Below are 20,447 nucleotides of genomic sequence, written 5' to 3' on the forward strand. Positions count from 1 at the left end.
CGCATGCTTCGCCTGTGGGAGGTTTTGTGGGCCGCTCTGAGAGCTCGCAATGTGCAGGCAGTGCCGAGGCTGGGTGCGCAGCTGGCCGGATTGACCCTGACATCTCCGGCACATCTGGCTCGCGGAGGGACGCCCCCGCTGGGCGGACTTGGGGGCTGGCTCCGGGCTGTGCGTGGGGAGAGGCGCCTACGGCTGGGCGGCCGCCAGTTCGCCGGCAGAATCCGAGCCTGCAGCGAGCCGCCGAGCGAGCCTTCGCGGGGAGCCTCTGCCGGCCCCCGGTGGTGCCAGCCGCCCCGCGGAGCCATGCCTGGGGCTGCGGGGCCAGCCTGGGGCTCCCCGGCTCCCTTCCTGCTGCTGCTGCTGCTGCTGCTCCCCGCCCTGGAGCCAGCAGGCTGGAGAAGTAAGTCCGCGGGGGACGATGCCAGGGCTAAGGGACGATCCGAGCTGTGGGAACCCAGAGCCAGGGGCTGGCTGGGTCGGGTGAACTTGGGGGGCTTTATTCGAACCCCGGCTCCTGGCCGTGATGCTGTACCTCCCCTCCCCCTTTTTTGGTTCTATCTTCCACGCCTGCCATCTGAACAGAAGGTTTAGCAGCATGGAGAGCACAGCCAGCGTCCTAGCAGATCAGCAAGAACGCCCAGAGAATACGCATTGCAGGCTGCACCTTCAGCAAATCCTGTTATTTGTGGGGTTTGGGGGATACCTGGTCATAAGCAATGTCTTGTCTGCTGCTGGGACCGGGGTCCATCCCCAGGATGTACCCTGGGGATTTCTAGCGGCATGGAGTGGCAGAGGTTCCTATCTCTGGCTGCAACACACTCCCAGCTGCAAAAACCCGGCTCAGCGGGAAAGCAATGATAGCCTTGGATGGGCGACAGCCCTAATTGCAGGTCAGCAGGCTGGGACTGACATTAGCCGGGAGGAAGAGCTCTGTGCCGCTCCAAGGAGTGTTTCTTTCGGCAACAGATAGTCCCTCCCCCACCTTGTCTCATTAAACCCAGGAGCATTTTTAACTGGCAGTTAATCACAGGGTCCTAAATCTTGGATTGGTGGGTTGGGGGCAGACTGAATTCAGCCAATTTTCAAACTGGCTATTAGAATAAGATTCTCTTCCCTCTTCCACCTGCTGTCACAGTCCCCAGTGGATTACCCTCTGTGTCTTGTGAAGGCTTTAACACCAGGGGCTTTTACACCCAAGTCAAATGCAGGAAAGGCAGAGATGGCAAATTATGTATTTCATCTCACTCTACTTGGGGCAGCATTCCACGATACAAATCGGCTGCAAGAGAACTGGTTCCCTCCGGAACTCGATGAGTTTAGAGGCCATGAGAACTTGTTTCCCCATTCTCTTTCCCAGACCTGAAGAAGAGGTCTGTGGAGCACAAAAGTTTGTCTCTTTCACCAACAGAAATTGGTTCAATGAAAGATATTACCTCAGGGGAAAGACTAGACAGACCTGCTTTAAAGGGGAAAGCATCATCGGGCATTGCTATGTGGTTGTTGGACACGTCGGCCATGCCTGTTAGTTTCAAACTAAGAGAATTATTTAAGTGCTTCAGGGAGTTTCCCCATCTTTGTTCCAGCAATTAATGTGCCTTTTAAAACTTCTATTTAAAAATCCTCAACAATTATTGCTCTGTTCAGCTGAATTTATCCATGGTTTGTATATTTATTACAGGCCTGATCCAGCGAGGAGCTGAGCACGTGGCCCCCAATCCAGCACAGCACATGTTTTTAAACATAGGAGCTGCCTCATTTAAATCAATCAAATAGCTCGTGTGCTTAAATTTAAGCACATGCTTAAGTGCTTTGCTGCATCAATGCCGGCGCTTATATATGTCTGTACTTTCCGAAATGTAGATGTAAAAAATTATAAGGAAAATCTTTTCTGCTGCTAATATTAAACAATGTACTTAAATGTATGTAGAGACATTAGTGGTCAAATAATTCAAACCGTTCTTGCTTTTTGCTGTTTATATGCTATCTTTTGAAGGATCTGACCCTGTTCCATTAAGTCAAGGGCAAAACTCCTGTTGTCTCTGATGGGGCAGGATTAAATCCTAAATGCAATGGAGTTTTGATTCTGAGCAATTGTCTGTATTCCCCAGGAGAAAACAACACTGTTGGCCCACAGCTGTACCAGGAGGAAATCACGCTGCACTGGAAAGCCACAGGAAGCCCCCCGATCAGTGTGAAGGTATGTCATATGACCATGTTGACAGGAAAGGTGCTCTTACATTTTTTTTTTTTCAACGTTTCTCCCAAGATGCAAATGGTTGACTGGATCTGGTGATGTCTCTTAAATTCTTCAGGCCAAATCCTGGTCACTGGAGGCACATGCAAGCTATAGGAGCCTATCAAAAATGCATCAGCATAGAGGGGAGCTGTTTGCCGTGATCTGAACTCTCCCCAAAACTCATAGGCTGCAATGCAGCCGCTTGGCACATGGTGCTACAGAGAGGGGCTAAGGATGACCTGCCAGTAAGATCCCCTGACCCAATGGCATGCGATAAAGCACTGCTGTCTGTGCACAGTATCTCCGCTCCAGGCTGGAATCCGACCTCCAGAGAGTCACTGCTGGGTAGAATACGGAGGCAGACTGCTCTGCGTTTGTGGCGGATATGTGTTCCAGGTTTGGAGACAGAGCCTAGTCTGGACCCTGATTTTGGCTTGCAGAGCAATAATAACAAAACTCTTGCTGCTATATCACTTTCCATTATGAAGGATCCCTTCAGACTATGTATTAAGATTGCTTACTCACCACTGAAATGCAGCTGCCTCAGGGGAAGAGCCCAGCAGCCATTTAACACACACCATCAATGATAAAAATAACAGGCTGTCCATGGCCTCCAGTGGCAAAAACATTAAGGAGGGAGGCCCAGAGGCAGGATAAGTCAGTGCCGGTCTCCTTGGGAGTTTGCTCCAAATCTTAGTCAAGTGTGGGAAGGCAGGTTTTCCCTCATGGAAGAAGCTGCATCCAGCTCCAACACCCAGTGATCTGTTGGATCCCTGTGGATCCATTAAAATCCATCCATGAAGGCCCTGTGACTCCACACCTGCTCTCTGCAGGCTCCCACAGTGTCTGGGAGGGCAGCTCCATCAGAATTGCACTAACAGGGTTATTTTGCCAGCAGCAAATCTCAGGACGTTCCATGAAGAGGATCCTGTTGCAAAGAGTGAGGGCCATGAAAAGGGTAATACAGATTGGGGCTGTGTCGCCTCCTCAGTGGAGTTGCCCTTGGGTGCCAGGGAGGATGAGAAACACGCCCCGGCCCTCTCCTGGAGCCTCAGACAGGTCTCCATAGGTACAAGGCAGAGGAGGATAATGGAGGGAGGTTCACCTGCTTATTCTGCATCTCCACAAGGATGGTCCTCTGCATGTTCAGATCTAGGGGGAATGGTCCATTCCCAGTCAGGGCCTGAATGCTGCACCCCTAGGTGAGCGTCCCGTGGATATCACGGGGAGTCCTCTCAAGAATAAAGTCTGTTCACATGAGTGTTGGTTTTCAGGATGGGTTGTGCCTCCCAGTAACCCCGTGAGGTAAGGTTTCAGTGACCTGACCAAGGTCACACAGGCAGTCTGTGGTAGAACATGATCTTCTGATTCCCAGTCCTGTGCATTAGCCACAAAACCATTCTTCTTCCTCTCAGCACACACAAACACACACACTGGTTCCCATGAAGAGAAGTTTAATAACCACTCTAACCAAAACTACAGCGCAAGGTCAAATGCAAATGGGCAATAGCCAGGGAGAGGAACCTGCACCACTATCCTTTGGCTCTTTTGAACGATATAAGTAATAACAGCCTTGGCGTATCCAGGGTATGAATCACTGTCCCCAGTGGATTACCCTCTATCTGAGAACTTCTGGGAAGCTTTTATAGTGTAACGTGATGAACAGGAGCTGTGGTAGGTAACTTGCTCTCAGGATCAGGCCGAACATTCTCCTTCTCAATAACATCATTGCAATGATGCAAGAACCAGGGATCACCCGCTGAAATGACTAGGCGGCGAGTTTAAAACAAACAAAAGGAAGTATTGCTTCACACAGTGCACAGTCAACCTGTGAAACTCTTTGCCAGAGGATGTTGCTAAGGCAAAGACTATAACAGGGTTCAAAAAAGAATTAGATAAGTTGATGAAAGATAGGTCCATCGATGGCTATTAGCCAAGATGATCAGGGACACTATCCTGTCCTCTGGGTGTCTCTAAACCTCTGACTGCCGAAAGCAGGGACTGGACGGTAGAGGACAGATCACTCAATAAGTTGCCCTGTTCTGTTCATTACCTCTGAAGCATCCGGAATTGTTGGAAGACCAGCTGCTTGGCTACATGCATCATTGGTCTGACCCATTCTGGCCATTCTTATGTTCTCAATGTATTGTGGAGGTATTTGGTTATTCTTAATCACAGACCTGTCCACAAAAAGCACACTGGCATCTGACCAGCACTTACCCTTAGACAAACCTGTCAGAACCTGAGGTTCTTCATCAATGATTATTCAAGCAAATTCTCATTGGAGTCAAGAACCCTGCTAGCAACGAGCAAGCACGAGCAGTTACAGCTAGTATATTTCGGGTCCAACTGTTAACAGGACCCTAAAAACAAAACGGGATGGGAGGGGCAGGGAAAATCTTGTCAGCATCAAATGTATGGAGAGGTTCAATGACACAAAAGGCTCTGAGCTACAGTCCAAGCTGTCTGTGTTTGTATTGTGTCTCACTTCGCAGCTCGACAGTAGACCAGTGCTGAGCACCTGCACCTAGGGTGACCAGACAGCAAGTGTGAAAAATTGGGGTGGGGGGTGGGGGTAATAGGAGCCAATATATAAAAAAGACAAATATCAGGACTGTCCCTATAAAATTGGGACATCTGGTCACCCTACCTGCAGCTCAGATCCAGTGAAACCAGAATTTGGCCCTTTGCAATTACAAACCAATGTTGTCTGCTGCATATCTATGGACCTGATTCATGGAAGCCAAGGAAAGACTTCCATTGACTTCAATAAGCACTGGATTAGCAGAAGACCAGAATATCAGAATGAAGACCTACCACATGGATATGAAAGGAAAATTTTATAATTGACACTAGAGTTGAGATTCACACAAAGGGATCTGAACACACACATTGACTGACAGAATGTTTCAGCCAAGCAAGTCTTTAGAATACTCTTATGGTATCACTTGATTTCTGTGGTGTGAAATCCCCTTGCACATTGAGTAAGGCAGATGAGGAAATAACCTGACACTCTTATTTCTTAATAATTCCTTATCTTACAATTCTAATAGAGTAAGAGCAGCCTTTCGTGCCTCCTTAAGAGGCAGCTTCCCTTAATAGAAAATCTTGTAATATCCTCAATTGTACTGAGAAAATGTTTTAATATTCTCGGTTGTACTGAGTCAACTTACATTTTACGTTTCAGACCACTCCTGCTAAGAAGCAGCTAATTTTTATCAGCTCTGTGATCATTTAAAACTTGTTTCTGTTTCTGCACTGAACGGCCCCATGTTTCTTTATGTGAATTAGTATAAAAATAAAATACTGTACTAAAAAATAAGTCCATAATAGCAGACACATCTAGTAATAAGGTGCTTGGTTGTAGTTTATATCCTTGATCTCTCTCCCCCTCCCCCCTTGTGTTTTAATTGTATCTGCCTAATAATGAAAATAATTATAATGTAGTGGTTACTGGAACACTTTTCAGGTAATGCACCCTGTCTAGCAGGTGTATACGCCTCGCCTGTGTACAAAGTACACCTCCAGTTTGTCTTCTTCCAGCCCTATCGTTTATTTAAAGCTAGGGATACAGATAACTTGTCCTACCTGTATACAGCTATATATTCATATACTGTAAATATAGACGTACCCCCAGATCTTTGGACCTGTCTATATTGACATTTGAAATGATATTAGAACCTTCATAGAGAACTATGTCTCTGAGTACATCCTAGAAAGGTAGACTATAGAGTGTCTGGCATATATTGTAGACCAGCTGGGCTGCAGTTTCAGAATATGTTGAATAGTTTTTCTGGGCAGGAGACTTTATACAAATTGTGCATGCTATAAACCAGTGGTTCTCCAACACTTCACTTTGTAGAAGAAAGCGTCTTTCCTGGACCAGCACCGCCTCCCAGCAACCCAGTTCCCCACTTCTTGGGTTTAATTTTGCAGACCATGAAGCAGGACTCCGTGAGCCACAAGAAGTCCATGGGCCTCAGTTTGAGAACAGCTGCTTCAGGCTCTATTCTGAAATGGCTTGCAAAACAGCGTTATTAAATGAAGTCCTTGCTTTCTCTAATAAGTTGCTATCACAGTTTCAAATTTCATTGTAGACAGGGTCCAGTACTAGAGCTACCATCCAAAGCAGGGCTGGGATTTTTCAAAGGAAGCCCTGGGAATTAGGCATCATACTCCGTGTGAATGCCAGTGGGATTTGGGGACCAAACTCTCCTAGGGTGCTATGAAAATAGATTGTCATGGATGCTGGTTATATTTCACCATTAAAATAAATGTGTGTCTGAGTGGATCAGGGAGGAGATATCAATTTGGTTTTAGTGCCATCTGCTAAGAAATAATGTAAACACAGCTCTGCTAGGATGTTTTTCCAGTGACCATGGGCTCCGAGGCATGGGACTTGTCCATATTTCCAAAGAAGTAACACCACATCGTTCCTCTTGAGCATTACTGGGCACAGCTAGGGCGGGAGATGTGCTCACCGCTGCAGGGTGGGATAAGGGGAGGTTTGCACTTGCAAACAAAGTAATTGCCGTGTTGATGAATACTTAGGTATTCCCCATGACCGCGCTGTATGTGTAATGGGCAGTTTCTCTGTTGCATGTAGCACCCATTCAAAGCCGAAGTCAAGCTGACAGTCGAGGGGAGAGAACTCATCCTGGATGTTGAGAAGAATGAGTAAGTGTGCTTGTCCATTGTATGCCCTGTGCAGTCTGCTGCCAAAGGTGATGAATAAGGAGCTGATCCAGAGCCCAGTGGGGCTCTTCCTGTTGGCTTCACTGAAGTTTGGATCACACCCTAAGGGCTGGTCTAAACTGAAAGCTTAGACTGACCTAGCAGCATTGCTCAGAGCTGTGAAAAATGTCAGGCCTTGTGTGACGACCTAAGCCCCCACTGTAGACACAGTTAGATTCATGGAAAAATTCTTCCTTCAGCCTCGCTGTGGATTAACTATATCAACTGACCATCCCCTTGCCATGTAACAGTTAGTACCTGTGTTAACTAGACAATGATTTCCTGTTACTCTTTGCCTGATGTTAGTGAGCTGGATTGTTCACCAAATGGCTCAATGTTTATTTTAATCAGTAAAAAGCTCTAATGTGGATTTTGTATGTTATGTTACTCATAAGGGATTCCACTCCAGATCTCTCAGGAGGAATGACAGTGAAACTTATATTTCTCTAATGCTGCTCATCCTAAAGAAATGTTTTCATTGCACTGACTGCAGAAATTCAGCCACCTCTGGGGTAGAACATAGCAGCTGGTTGGCAGCACACAGGAACAGTATGTACATAGTTTGGGATAGGAAGTGAAGAATACTGTATCCAAATGAAGCTACCAGTGGATATACATAGGCATGATGATTTTGCTACTGGAGTTTGGATGTAGATTCTTTGCTACTTTTTATACCAGATCCTTTGATGGCAAGTAGATTAGATTCTAGTGGTGGAAGAGCAGCCAAGACTTTTCTTATATAGCTGGCCCTTGCCAATCTTAATCCATTGATGTTGGATTTCTTTCTCTGTCAGATTTATATATTGAGTTCCAGTTGAGCGTTTTTTCTCCTAGTCCTCACCAATGTATTTATACCCTGGAATAATACTACTTACCATATTACGTATATAGTGCAGACATCCTTGACCAGTCAAACCTAGGATCACTCTTCTCCTTCCCTAAGAGTGCAAGGAAAGCTGCAATATGGATATACAACTGTAATTACTGTTTATGGTGACATAGAAACATAACTGATTTGCAGGATAGTTTGGAGGGGAGCCCAGCTTCTCCTGGTATGGGGTAAGGCAGTACCTGAAATCAGATGAAAGGAGATTCTGGGAAGGGTTTTCTGTGAAAGGCTATATCCTAAGGATAAGCTGCTGGGACTTCCAGCATTGAAGACACTGCAGAGCCAATTCTGCACTTGTGCTAACAAAAAATGTTATAAATATTCTACCTATCTACATCTTTGGGCTTTGAAAGTACCAAAGCCTAGAGAGGAGACCAAATGCTACTGCCATTCCTAGCTAAGTCCTGTCTACAGAAGCAACGTGAACAGTGTGGCAGTTGTGAGCAGTAGAGATCTCTGAAGCAATGCTGTGAATTATCTAACTGCTATTGTAGATAGGACACAACCATTGGGGTCTATTTCCTTTGACTGTCAGGTCTTAAACCTATTGCAGCATTTGTGCTTGGCAGTATTGTAGAGGTGAATTTATTCACGGTCCAGGAGGAGTTGGCAAAAGCAGAGTCCTGTCAGAAATCCAAGCAACAGGTTAATTCAGCGTCTGATGACAACTTCCAAGTGTCTCCTGGGAACTGTGCTGTGCTATTTCCATCAGCAATCTGGCTCTCAGCATGTGTTAGTAAACAGAATGAGGATAACACACCGTTTGCTATTGTGTTTACTTCCTGAGGTAAGGCTTTCATTCAACAAGACACACATACATATCCTTCCATCAGGGAGCATGCTGGCTTACCAGGATTAATGAACCCAGACAGCATTACGAAGTCCTACTATTGGAACACATCTTATAAAAACCCGTACACAGAAAATACAGAGGATACGAAATCATCTTTAACGTTGACTTCGTGCCCAGGAAAAACTCCTCTGGAGTGAAGGCTCAGGCTTATAGTCAGAGACTGAAGCGGAGACCCAGAGGAGAACAGGCAACAAGCCATACATTTAAGGGATAGCTGTTGGGATACTGGCACAATGAGCAGCTGAGAAGTGTTCGAGAACAGAGCCGTTATTTGGATGTCACTTTCAAGGTCATTTCAATGAGTTATAGGGGAATTCAAGGGCAGCGAAGAAGGAATGATGAAGGAGGCAGAAGAAGTGGGGACCCCAAGAATATTGTGGATGCTCTAATAAGATGCCTTCCATCTGAGAATCTCCAGCCCTTTGCAAGCATTAATGAATGAAGCCTCCTCTTGTCCCTGGCACGTGCCTAGGACAGAGCTGTTGGTTTTGAATGCAATGGTTGTGTTGTATGGCAGAAATGTTCAAGCCATGTCCTTGATTTCACATTTATGAAGAGCATATTATGCTTATCCCCAGGAGATGTAAACCAGGGTATAGTGCATCTGTTCCTGTTAACATGCTACATTATTATTTACTTTGTAATAAACTCAGCACCTATCTGACTGTGGACTCCATACACTTGAGTATAGGCTTCATGTGTTAGAAACTAATAACACCATTTTGTTGTTGTGGTATGGAAAAGGCAGAACCATGATTTCATTCCAGAGGAAGGTAGGTCATAGCATATAAAATCTGAGCAATAGCAGGAGAATATCCCCTAGTGCCATTTAATTCTCTCTTTTTTTTTAATAAGTCATTGAAACGCTCAAGTACTGCAGCTGCAGGATTGAAAAGTCCAAGACTGCATGGAGAGAAATATATGGAGAGATGCCTATAAGACTAATCATACATTTGGCTGTGGCTTAGGAATGGAAGAATCTGCATTCTAAACCTTGGATGAAAACAGAGTTTTTTTTTAAAGGGACTTGTGTTTAATAAGAACCAGCTTTGAGCTGAAGAGAGGGGTATACTGGAGGTGCAGTGGAGAAGCTATGAATGTTGATCACAATGGTCTCTTCTGACCTTGGAGCCTATGAATGTGTCATGTAGCAGGTCTGCGTCGCATGAGGTTCCTCTCTATCAGGGAGAAGAGCTGATACTTCTGTTGTACAAGTCTGAGACTAATTTGTTTTCCCACCTGGCAACAGGAAAAGCTGTAGGGGAGAAAAACACTCCTCCTGTCCTGTTTCCAGAGAGTCTCTGTCACAGAGTGACTGTCCCTTTTAATAGTTCATCTGCCTCCCAGTTGGGCTTAAGAGGAGGCACCTGAGCAGAAAGGGCACGAAGGGGCAGGTAACAGCTGCCTGAGAACAGAGGAGAGACAGAAGGAGCAGAGAATAGCCTGCGGGACAGAGCTGCAGGAGAGCAGTAGCCATGAGCTTCTATTGACAAGTTCTGATGGAAGCTGTTGGCGGGACAGGGGGGGAACACATGGATAGACTGGCTAGAGCTGGGGACCCCTGCCCAGTTGTAGAAAGGCTTGAGCAAAGGCCCCAAGGGAGGAACGAGCTTGGTCAATGCAAGCTGGACCGAGAAGCAAGGCGTTGGCTCTGGACCCTTGATGAGCAGGGGTGGGACATACAGGCTGGGAGGGTTGGAAGTGGAATGCTGCAGAAAGCCCTCTGGCAGAAAACCTGAATGGAGGCTATGGAAGGAGCCCAGGAACCAAGGGTTTGTCCTGGAGCAAGATTCCCCTGACCAGGGATAGGACTGATGGGCAAAGGGGCCTGGGGGAATGAAGCACTGTGGGGAACTGTAAACGTGCAGGACTCACCCTCAGGTACCTCCTGCTGGTCGTCTCCGGGAATTAGCTCTTCAACCCAGGAGCGCCTTCTGCAGGCCGCTGATCTGCTACCACTGCTGGCCCCTGTGTCCCCCCCAGGACCCTGCTGCCCCTATAACTGGGTGCTGTCCCCTGGCAGTATCCCCACAGTTCTGGGTCTCCCCCCCCCCCCCAACTTCGCCTCAGTCTTGGCTACTGCCCAGTCTCTATCTAGCCCCTGCTCACTGGGGCAGACTGAAGTATCAGCCATTCATCACAGGCAAAGGGGTTTGGACCTGCTGCCTCTGGCTACACGGGGGCTGCCCCTGCAACCCAGTATCTAATGGGCCTTACCCGGCCTGCAGCTTGGGGCTTTCCTAGGCCAGAGCTCCCCGGCTCCCTTGGCCTTTCCCCAGCCCTGATCCACTCCAGATACCTGGTTACCCTCTCTGCAGCCAGGCCCTTCTCTCTCTGAACGCAGAGAGAGACTGTCTGGGCTTCTGGCTCACAACCTCTTATAGGGGTCAGCTGGGCCTGATTGGGGCATGGCCACAGCTGAGCCTACTTTCCCCAATCAGCCCAGGCTTCTTTTCCTGCCACCGCCCTCTCCCAGGGCTGTTCTAAGCCCTTCAGGACAGGAGTGGGGTAATCACCCTGCTACAGAAGGTCTCTCCCTGGGGACCTGACTGGGAGCTCCAGGAGAAAACTCAAGGGAGAGATGTGGATCGTAAAACTCTAACGAAAAAAGCCTGGGGAGTGGGGCCCTGGGACTGGTTAATGACTCTTGGGTGGGCAAACTGGGAAAGGTGACCCTTGAATGGAATCAGCAAGCTTCTGCATTGTCATCTGGTCTGACCTTGAGGTTGTGGGAGGACCTGTGTTTACCCTAAGGGACCTGTGAACTGTGATACTTTCTATGAGTCAAAGGGGTTGAATTAGTCCTTGAGGGAGAGATGATATTCCTTTGAAGGGAAAGTTGAGTTGGGTTGTGCCTGTGCTGCTGAGTTTGGCCAGAGGAGGGCTTCTGTGATGGGGTAATGTGATATGAACAGTGAGATTCAAAGCCCTCTCCCACCAGGAAAGGATGACTGGCAGAGCACTGGTGGGGTTGCACCCAGAGGCCATCCTGTGAGAGTCTCCCAGGCAAGGGAGAGGATCTGGGACAGCCATAGTTACTGAAAACTGCAACAGTGGGCACCCAGCAGGCAGAAAGGACAGGGAGGACAAGGGGCTGCCAGACACTGCAGGGGGTTGATTGGTGCCTAGATGTCAACCTAAGCTGAGGACCATTAGTGATGGGTTCTGCCCTTCCTCACCACACATCAGCCTGCAGCTGCTGGGGAGAAGCTGCCAGGAGAGTGGCCAGCCAGGGATGCTTGAGTCCCTCTGAGCCATGAAGGGAGTCAGTCACAATAGCATATGGCAGCTCTGAAGTGCCTTTCAGACCCTTGGTAACTTTATCCTTGTAGCTTTCTGTCAGATCGGCTGCCCTTGTCCTGCCCCTTGCTTGGCTGTAGTGCGGATACAGCATCATGCTGGGAACAGCGGGTTGGATCACGTATTCCTAACACAGACAAAGCTCCCACTGACCTCAGAAGGCATCTTGTTTGAATGAGGGAAACGGCATCAGGCCCCAAAAGGATATTTTTAACCACGTGCAAGGCCAGTTCCATGCAATGGAAGCTAAAATGTACAGTGGTTGGCTCAGAGCAGTTACTCTCCTAGCATAGGCAGAGTTCACAGGCTCCCAGCCCAATGGAGAGATCTAATTTTAGACTCTTTTACCTCAGAAGCAAAAACATTCCACCTCTAACCGGTCCCATTTCCGTGTCTGAAATAACAAGGGAGCCCTGTATCTGATGCTCTCAGCTGTCAGATAAAGAAGCTGGGGGTCACTGGTTGGTTGTCATTTCCTGCCGCTACAGTACTTGTTTCAGTGACTGCTGACCAAAAGGGGTTTGTCCACCTCTCAGCAGGAAGGATATTTCAGATCTTCAACGCAGTGTCCACACACTATCTGTATCTAATGGCTTCCTGCAGTGGGAGAAGGGATAGGGGGGCGATGTGATGGAGGCAAGGGACAGGAAGCATTTGACCTGCTTGGCTGGGCTCATGAAGGGCATTTTTACCATAGGAAAATGGAGTTGGCACCTGGAGACATGCAGCTGCTCTTCCTCCTCTTCTTTCCTTTGGGCTGGTTAGTGATTTCTTTGTAATGCAAGGGAGGAGAGAGAGAAACATCTCTAAATTATCTGTTCCCTGGCTACCGTGATTGCATGACTTCCCAGCCAGGAAATCCATTTCCTTTCCTCTTCCTCTTTGTATGTTTGCATTATCCATTGCTAAGTGCAGCAGGACGTGTTGCTGACTTTGTGCTGCAGCCATGACTTAATTGCATGGCTCTTACACCCCAAATGTCACTGATCAGGCTGAGAGGAGTCTTTTCAGTACTCTGAAACAAGCAGCTGCATTTTACCTTAAGCGCTGGAGAGTCGCCTCCCCTTCCAAGCCTATTTTGCCAGAGCAATAAATGTGCTCTCGTTACCCGAGGAAAGGGCCTTGAGAAAGTGAGATGTGCTAGTTCCAGGCTTCATGTGCATCTGAGGCACCAGCAAAGAGCCTTGGATTCCAGCTACCAAGCGGAGTGCCCCAAGGGTTGGTCCTGGGGCCGGTTTTGTTCAATATCTTCATTAATCATCTGGAGGATGGCGGGGACTGCACTCTCAGCAAGTTTGCAGATGACACTAAACTGGGAGGAGTGGTAGATACGCTGGAGGGTAGGGATAGGATACAGAAAGGCCTAGACAAGTTAGAGGATTGGGCCAAAAGAAATCTGATGAGGTGCAACAAGGACAAGTGCAGAGTCCTCCACTTAGGACGGAAGAATCCCATGCACCGCTACAGACTAGGGACTGAATGGCTAAGCAGCAGTTGTGCAGAAAAGGACCTAGGGGTTACAGTGGACGAGAAGCTGGATATGAGTCAGCAGTGTGCCCTTGTTACCAAGAAGGCTAACGGCATTTTGGGCTGTATAAATAGGAGCATTGCCAGCAGGTTGTGGGACATGATCATTCCCCTCTATTCGGCATTGGTGAGGCCTCATCTGGAGTACTGTGTCCAGTTTTGGGCCCCACACTACAAGAAGGATGTGTAAAAATTGGAAAGAGTCCAGTGGAGGGCAACAAATATTATTAGGGGGCTGGAGCACATGACTTATGAGGAGAGGCTGAGGGAACTGGGATTGTTTAGTCTGCAGAAGAGAAGAATGAGGGGGGATTTGATAGCTGCTTTCAACTACCTGAAAGGGAGTTCCAAAGAGGATGGATCTAGACTGTTCTCAGTGATACCAGGTGATAGAACAAGGAGCAATGGTCTCAAGTTGCAGTGGGGGAGGTTTAGGTTGGATATTAGGAAAAACTTTTTCACTAGGAGGGTGGTGAAGCACTGGAATGGTTACCTAGGGAGGTGGTGGAATCTCCTTCCTTAGAAGTTTTTAAGGTCAGGCTTGACAAAGCCCTGGCTGGGATGATTTAGGTGGGGATTGGTCCTGCTTTGAGCAGGGGGTTGGACTAGATGACCTCCTGAGGTCCCTTCCAACCCTGATATTCTATGATTCTATTTGAAAATATGTCAGGTTTTACATAAGGGCTTACTTGTTTTCCTCTCCAGTTGCAGTTGGATGTTGAAAAGCAGCCCTGACCATTATTATTACCAGGCTGGATGTTAGAGGGAAGGGTCGGCTGAGTTTCTCACAATAAACTCTGTCAGGGGATTTTAGCAAAGTGTCCGGAGAAGAGGGGTCAGAATCTCCTCTGGTACACCAGTGTGATTCTGTTGCAGTCAATGGAGTAGCTCCACTCTGTGAAAGGAGGAATAGCCCCCAAATGCAGACAAATCTGATGTAGAAAGCCTGACAGGGAAATGAATCCCTCCCACCCCAAAATGTTCTTGGCAATCAGTTTGGGCAGATTTATTATCATTTGCGAAGAGAGAGGGATGGAAAAAATTCAGAGCTCTCAATCTGGTTATAGACTCCCTATGGGTCGGTCTCTAGACCAAAATGAAAACAGCTGACGTTTCCCACAAGAGGTCTGTGGCCTGTTGGTTTTTGAAAAATTGTGTTCATGCATCCAAGATATTTGTATTTATTTTAAAAATGGCATCTACCCCTCCAGACTGATGGCATTGTATCACAATCCTCAACCGAGCTGTTAGCGCCACTGAGTTCATTAGAAGAACCCGCCCGTCTCAAAGGATAATCATGGACGTCCACTGGAGCCCAGCCAAACTCAGCGAAGACCTCTGAGTATATCATTTCTGAGCACCTCCCATTGAGATAATTGGTCACTGAAGGCTCCCAGCACGGCACAGGACTGTGCTAGTCGATTATGCTTGTTGTAAATATTTTACTGGCTCTAAGACACCGGAAGACCAATTTATTGTGGAAACCCTGGCAGAGATTTTTCCAAAGCCACTTAGGGATTGGACCCCAATTCCCATTTAAATTAATGTGACTGTGCCTCTAAACTTCCTAGGCGACTTGGAAAATCTCCCACCATATGTTTTATTCAGCCCTTCTCTAGCCCTGGTCTTATCTAAGCTCCATTGCTGCCAAGTGTTGACTCCAGGGGCAGTTAGGGGCTTCCCAGGGCTTCCTTCCCTGCCATCTATTTGCAATTCATTTTGCCTTGCTTTCTGCTGTTCTTTAGAGATCTGACAGGAAGAGGAAGAGGGAAGAGGGTCTTTCATCCCCTGTCTTTCCTCTGATTCCCTCCCTGAGGCAGCACTTTCCAGGGAACCCCAGGAACCAGCCTCCCAGCAGGGTCTCCCTGAATCCCATGCCCCATTTCCGTTACATAATGCTGCCTTCTCCCACAAAACGCCGTCAGCCTAATTCACTGAATACTTGACCTGCCCTGTCGCTGTGTCTGAGACAGCAAACTATAGACACCCCTACGTTAGGACCCCAGGCCTTCCCTGCAGGCCCGTTCATGCAGCAGCTCAGTGGCATTAAGATGGGCCCTTTGTTTAAAACAATGACATCATTGACAGAGCTGCACTGGGCTAAGATCACTCCAAGCCGGTCTTCAGCAGAACAGCGTCTTTAAGACATCTGTACATTGTGGCAGCGGGCCAGGCCTTCGCTCATTTGGCTGCCTTGCTCAGAGCTGACTCGGCTCCCCAGGATGTCCGTTCAATGAAAACTGGCAGCAGCAGCCTATTTCCAGCCAGCCTCTCAGCTCCAGCACGGGGAAGTCGGATGCTCTGGGGTGCCGCTGGTGTGTGCAGATCCGAGAGGGATGAGTGTGGGTGCTGAGAGCCAGTCTCTCTGCTGGTTAGAGCAGCCTGAGGACTACTCTAACTTAGGCATGCCTCAGATCGCCCCAATACCTGGAGCCATGGCCAGGAATCAGCATGGGAGAAGGTTACTCCCCAGCCCCATGGACCCTTTCCTCCACCCGTGCCCTGTTTTTCCTGACATGCCATCAGCGCAGGGGGAGAAAGAGCTTGACAGAGCTTGTGGCGGCTGGACTTAGCCCACCTTGCAGTGGGGTGATTGCTTCTGGGACAGTGATGCCAGCTTTAGGGCTGGCAGTTTGGCACAAAGGAACTGCACAGTGCCAGAGAGAGCATGTTTGAAAAGTGGGCAATGAAAGCCAGAGCCTCGCTGATGTAAGATCTGCTGGCTAGGAGCCTGATCCTGCCTCCTGACTTGAGCAGAGCAACATCGATTTACACCAGTTGAGGATCTGCCCCATAGGTTCTCAGCAGAGACTTTCACACAATCCAGAGCCTCTCATAAACACATTGCTTGAAGCAATTTCCTGGAAGTTAATGCAATTTGGTGATGAAACATCCGTTTCTTGCAGATTCACGCTGAGCAAGCTAGGGTAGTCAGGAGACGTTTTTCCGTAGCATGGTGTTTCTGTGATTATCTCCAGTTTACAGATATGAAATAGCTGATAGCAACACAACCGAAGGCTGGGCCAATAATGAGGTATCCAGTGATGAGCATTAGCACATCAGAAAGAAGCCACATGAGCTTTGCTGGGCTACAATGAAGTTTGAAAGCAGAGATAAAAGCAATCATATTCCAGACATCGATTGGGCTCAGACGGAACGCTGCCAAACATGACTTCTACTTCTCCCCGTCTTGAAAAGAATCATTATCTGCATGGAGGCAAGCGGCAGTCTCGTCTGTGGCATGAAAGAACATTTTCCACTGCAGCCTGATGAGGGAGAAAAGGGTGTCTCAGGAGATGGGATCCTTGCAAGTCATTGTTGAGAGTGCTGTTTACATTTAGCTCAGGCAAATGCAACCTACATGGAAGTCTCAGTGTGCTGCCTGCTGAGGAGAGAGCGGTCACCTTGCCTAGAGGCAACCTGCAAAGGGGGAATAAAAAAATCTCTTCTTTGTGATTTGTAAAGAGTTTATTCTCCCCCTAGAAAAGTTTGGAGTTTATTTATTTATTTATTTTGCTTCTTTTTCCCCTTAGGAATATTGGGAATTCAGGTCTTTCCTGGTTTTTCTGGAGCACTTCTTGGATGACTCAGAGAGGTGGATTGGGTCTTTCCATCCCTTAATGAAAGGGGTTTGAGGCTGAATCCTTAACCAAGCCAGACCGAGCTTTTCTCACAAGGATTTGAGTTAAATATAGGGCAAGAGAGAGAATTTCAAACACTCTGAAAGGGGAAGGGATTTTTATTCAATCAGTCAGGTTTAACTTTCTTGGTATCTCTGATGTCCTAAACCTGCTAATTCTCTAACTGTAGAGTCTTCCAGGAGCAACAAGACCTGTATGCCTCCTGTCAAAACACAAGCCATTTAAAGAAATAACCATTTAAATTTTGTTACTTGTGGGGGTTGGAACCCACAACCCATCAGGCCTTCTTTATAAAGCATAAAAAGGGCACAAGCACATTCTGCCCACCCCACTTTGCACTTTAAGAAATCCGCTGCTTGGAATGTAACAACCCCTTGTGAGGAGCAGCTGGCACAGAGGAGGAGCTGGCACAGTCCCCAACTACGGCATCCTCGCGTGATGCCAAGTGTGATGCCTAGACAGTCAATAGCACAGCAAGGGATGCTTTGTAAATATCTGCAATCGGTCACTTTACAAGATCGTTTTACAGGCTTATAGAGATGGGCTGGTTGGTTTTTGTCGGGATCTGCTCTGTTTTGTTGCTGCCGAGATAGAGACGGGTTGTGACTTTCTCAGTTTTGCCATTCATGAGACAGTCTTTATTTCCTAATTTTGCAAACTCAGCCATCTGGGCGAAAGCGGAGGAGGAGACAGCATCACAGCAGCATTGCCCCTGGCACCCAATCCAAGTGCTTACTAGTGAAGTGCTGAGAGCAATCCAGTTTGCTTTGCCTTTCTCAGGATTCCAGGCTCCTTCTTGAACTCGGGGGGAATTTTGCCTGTATAAGGAGCACAGGGTCAGGTCCTAAATAAGGTGCCAAACTTTGCCTTGTTCCTATGACAAAGAAGGTTTTGCGAGCTGTAAAATGGCACCATCTGAATCTATTCTTGGGTCATTACATTGTAACAGGAGCAGAGATGGGCTTATAACAGCACTCAGCCATGGACAGCCCACAAGCCTGTGGAAAATTTGTAGCTCAAGCTGGATCCAGACTTCACAGCTGGTCTGCCTCCCCTAGAATGCATGCTGGACTGAACCCAAACCCTGAATCCGAATAGGCCCAGGCTTCAACCAAGATGTATTTGGATCACATCTTTTATGGCCTAGTGTCAAAACACAAGGGACACGAACCCCATTCTCATTGGAGACAATGATGATTGGTTTTCCATCTCTTGGTGTCGTTGGCTGAAGACTGGATGAATTTCTGGAGAGAGTCTTTAGCCAAACACAAGTTATTGGGCTCAGTATGAGAGTAACTGGATGAAATTACTTGCACGAACAGAGGAGCCTGTGACTGGACTCGGACCAGGAAGTCCCTTCCAGTCCTATGGTTTTATGTTCTTAAATTCTATGGCCAGGTCAGATTAGATGATCAAACATTCCCTTCTGGGCTTAAAATCTTTGAATTTATGTGCCAACAGTACCAGAGGATCAGTGAACCCATTGGTCTGGGCACTGCTCAAACACATAAGAACATGCAGCCCCTGTCCTCTAGAGGGACTAAAAACCTCAAGTGAAATCTTGTGGTTTTCTTCATATTGCATCCCCAAGTCTCTGGAAATCATCATTGTACAGGAAATTATGATTAGTGCTGTTCCATGTCCCATGGAAGCCTGGCTGGTGCATCAGCTTTTTTACTTTTGCTATTTTATTTATTTATTTTCATTTTTTTTAAATGTTACCATTCGAGCTTGTTGAAACTGGAGGCAGGATTTCTGAATGAACCAAAATACAGTGGTGGCAGTGGGGGACCCGGCCGTGTGGGCACAGTGGTACATAGTGGGGAACCATTCAGTGGCCGAGTTTGGGATTCACAGGCATACTTTCTTTTGTTCTGATTTCATTTAATAAATGGTCTGAAGGAGCACTTAGGAAGATGACTAGCTGAGCACTTACACCTATGAGTGTATTTCATGAGACAAAATGATCTGAATGCAGTTGCGTCAATGGCCATTAACCTTTGAACTCCGCGCCTCTCCCCATTCAAGTTCCCTCTGGACAGGGAAAAGGGACATATAATATTGGTCTCGCAGATGCTCTGATTGCACTGATGTTGTGTGCAAGCCATTAGCCCCTCTCTTGTTTCTGAAAGTGTGTTAGGGGAGGGCTTGGCAGATGGGAAGTGCTGTGTTAGAGGTAAATGTTACATGGCAGAATGTGGAATCTGTACCAGAGAAAAGCTCTGTACTGACGGCCCCCAAAAGGCTCATCTTCCATTGGCCATGGGTTTTTTCACTTTGTTCCGTTTTATTCTGTGTGCACTATACCTTGTTTAGCCTAACCAAACAAGGCTGAGGGGAGATGATTCCTCTCTATAAATACATCAGAGGGATAAACTCTAGGGAGGGAGAGGATTTATTTAAGTTAATCACCAATGTGTGCACAAGAACAAATGGAGATAAACTGGCCATCAACAAGTTTAGGCCTGAAATTAGACTGTTTCTAACCAGCAGAGGAGTGAGATTCGGGAACAGCCTCCCCAGGGGAGCAGTGGGGGTCGAAAAATATAATTGGCTTTAAGACTGAGCCTGATAAGTTTATGGAGGGGGTGGAATGCTGGACTGCCTACAATGGCATGTAGCTCATCTGTGACTGCTAGCAGCAAATATCCCCAATGGTCACTGATGGGACATGAGATGAGGGGCTCTGAGTTACTATAAAGAATTCTTTCCCCGGATCTGGCTGGTGGGCCTTGCCCACATGCTCAGGGTTTAACTGATCGCCATATTGGGGGCTGGGTAGGAAATTTCCCCCAAATCAGATTGGCAGAGACCCTGGGTTTTGGGGTTATTTTGCCTTCCTCTGCAGCATGGTGCATGGGTCACTTGCAGGTTTAGTGTAAATGGTGGATTCTCTGTAACTTTAAGTCTGTAAATCATGAATTGAGGGTGTCAGTAACTCGGCCAGAGATCAGGGGTCTATTACAGTAGTGGGTGAGTGATGTTCTGTGGCCTGCAACACGCAGGAGATCAGACTAGATGATCCTAATGGTCCCTTCTGGCCTTGAAGTCTATGAGACTCATAACAAAGAACTCCCACACTAAATGCCTTAGAACCCAACCCAGCACCCACTGCAGTTAATAGAAGTGTTTCCATTGATTTAAATGGGAGCTGGATCAGGCCCTTCTTGCGCTGTGATTGTCAGATATCCCAGCAGAGATGATTCAATAATAATGTGCCAAGTCTAAAGAAATGTCTTTTTTTTTGTCTTTTCCTTGCTATTGGTA

At 47.4% G+C, this 20,447-nt stretch overlaps 1 protein-coding gene across 2 annotated transcripts in view; it reads left to right on the forward strand.

The window, feature by feature from the left end:
- Positions 1-287: 287 nt before the first annotated feature.
- The window catches only part of ADAM19 (ADAM metallopeptidase domain 19), a 54,237-nt gene continuing 34,077 nt past the window's right edge, over positions 288-20,447 (forward strand). For both annotated transcript variants that reach the window (XM_050961284.1, XM_050961285.1), the window contains exons 1-3: positions 288-400; positions 2,109-2,197; positions 6,843-6,913. In XM_050961284.1, coding sequence (XP_050817241.1) covers positions 304-400; positions 2,109-2,197; positions 6,843-6,913 — 257 coding nt within the window. In that variant the 5' untranslated portion in view covers positions 288-303. The remainder of the gene's footprint in view (positions 401-2,108; positions 2,198-6,842; positions 6,914-20,447) is intronic.

This window comes from Gopherus flavomarginatus, chromosome 7 (genome assembly GCF_025201925.1).
Source record: "Gopherus flavomarginatus isolate rGopFla2 chromosome 7, rGopFla2.mat.asm, whole genome shotgun sequence".
Classification (NCBI taxonomy): domain Eukaryota; kingdom Metazoa; phylum Chordata; order Testudines; family Testudinidae; genus Gopherus; species Gopherus flavomarginatus.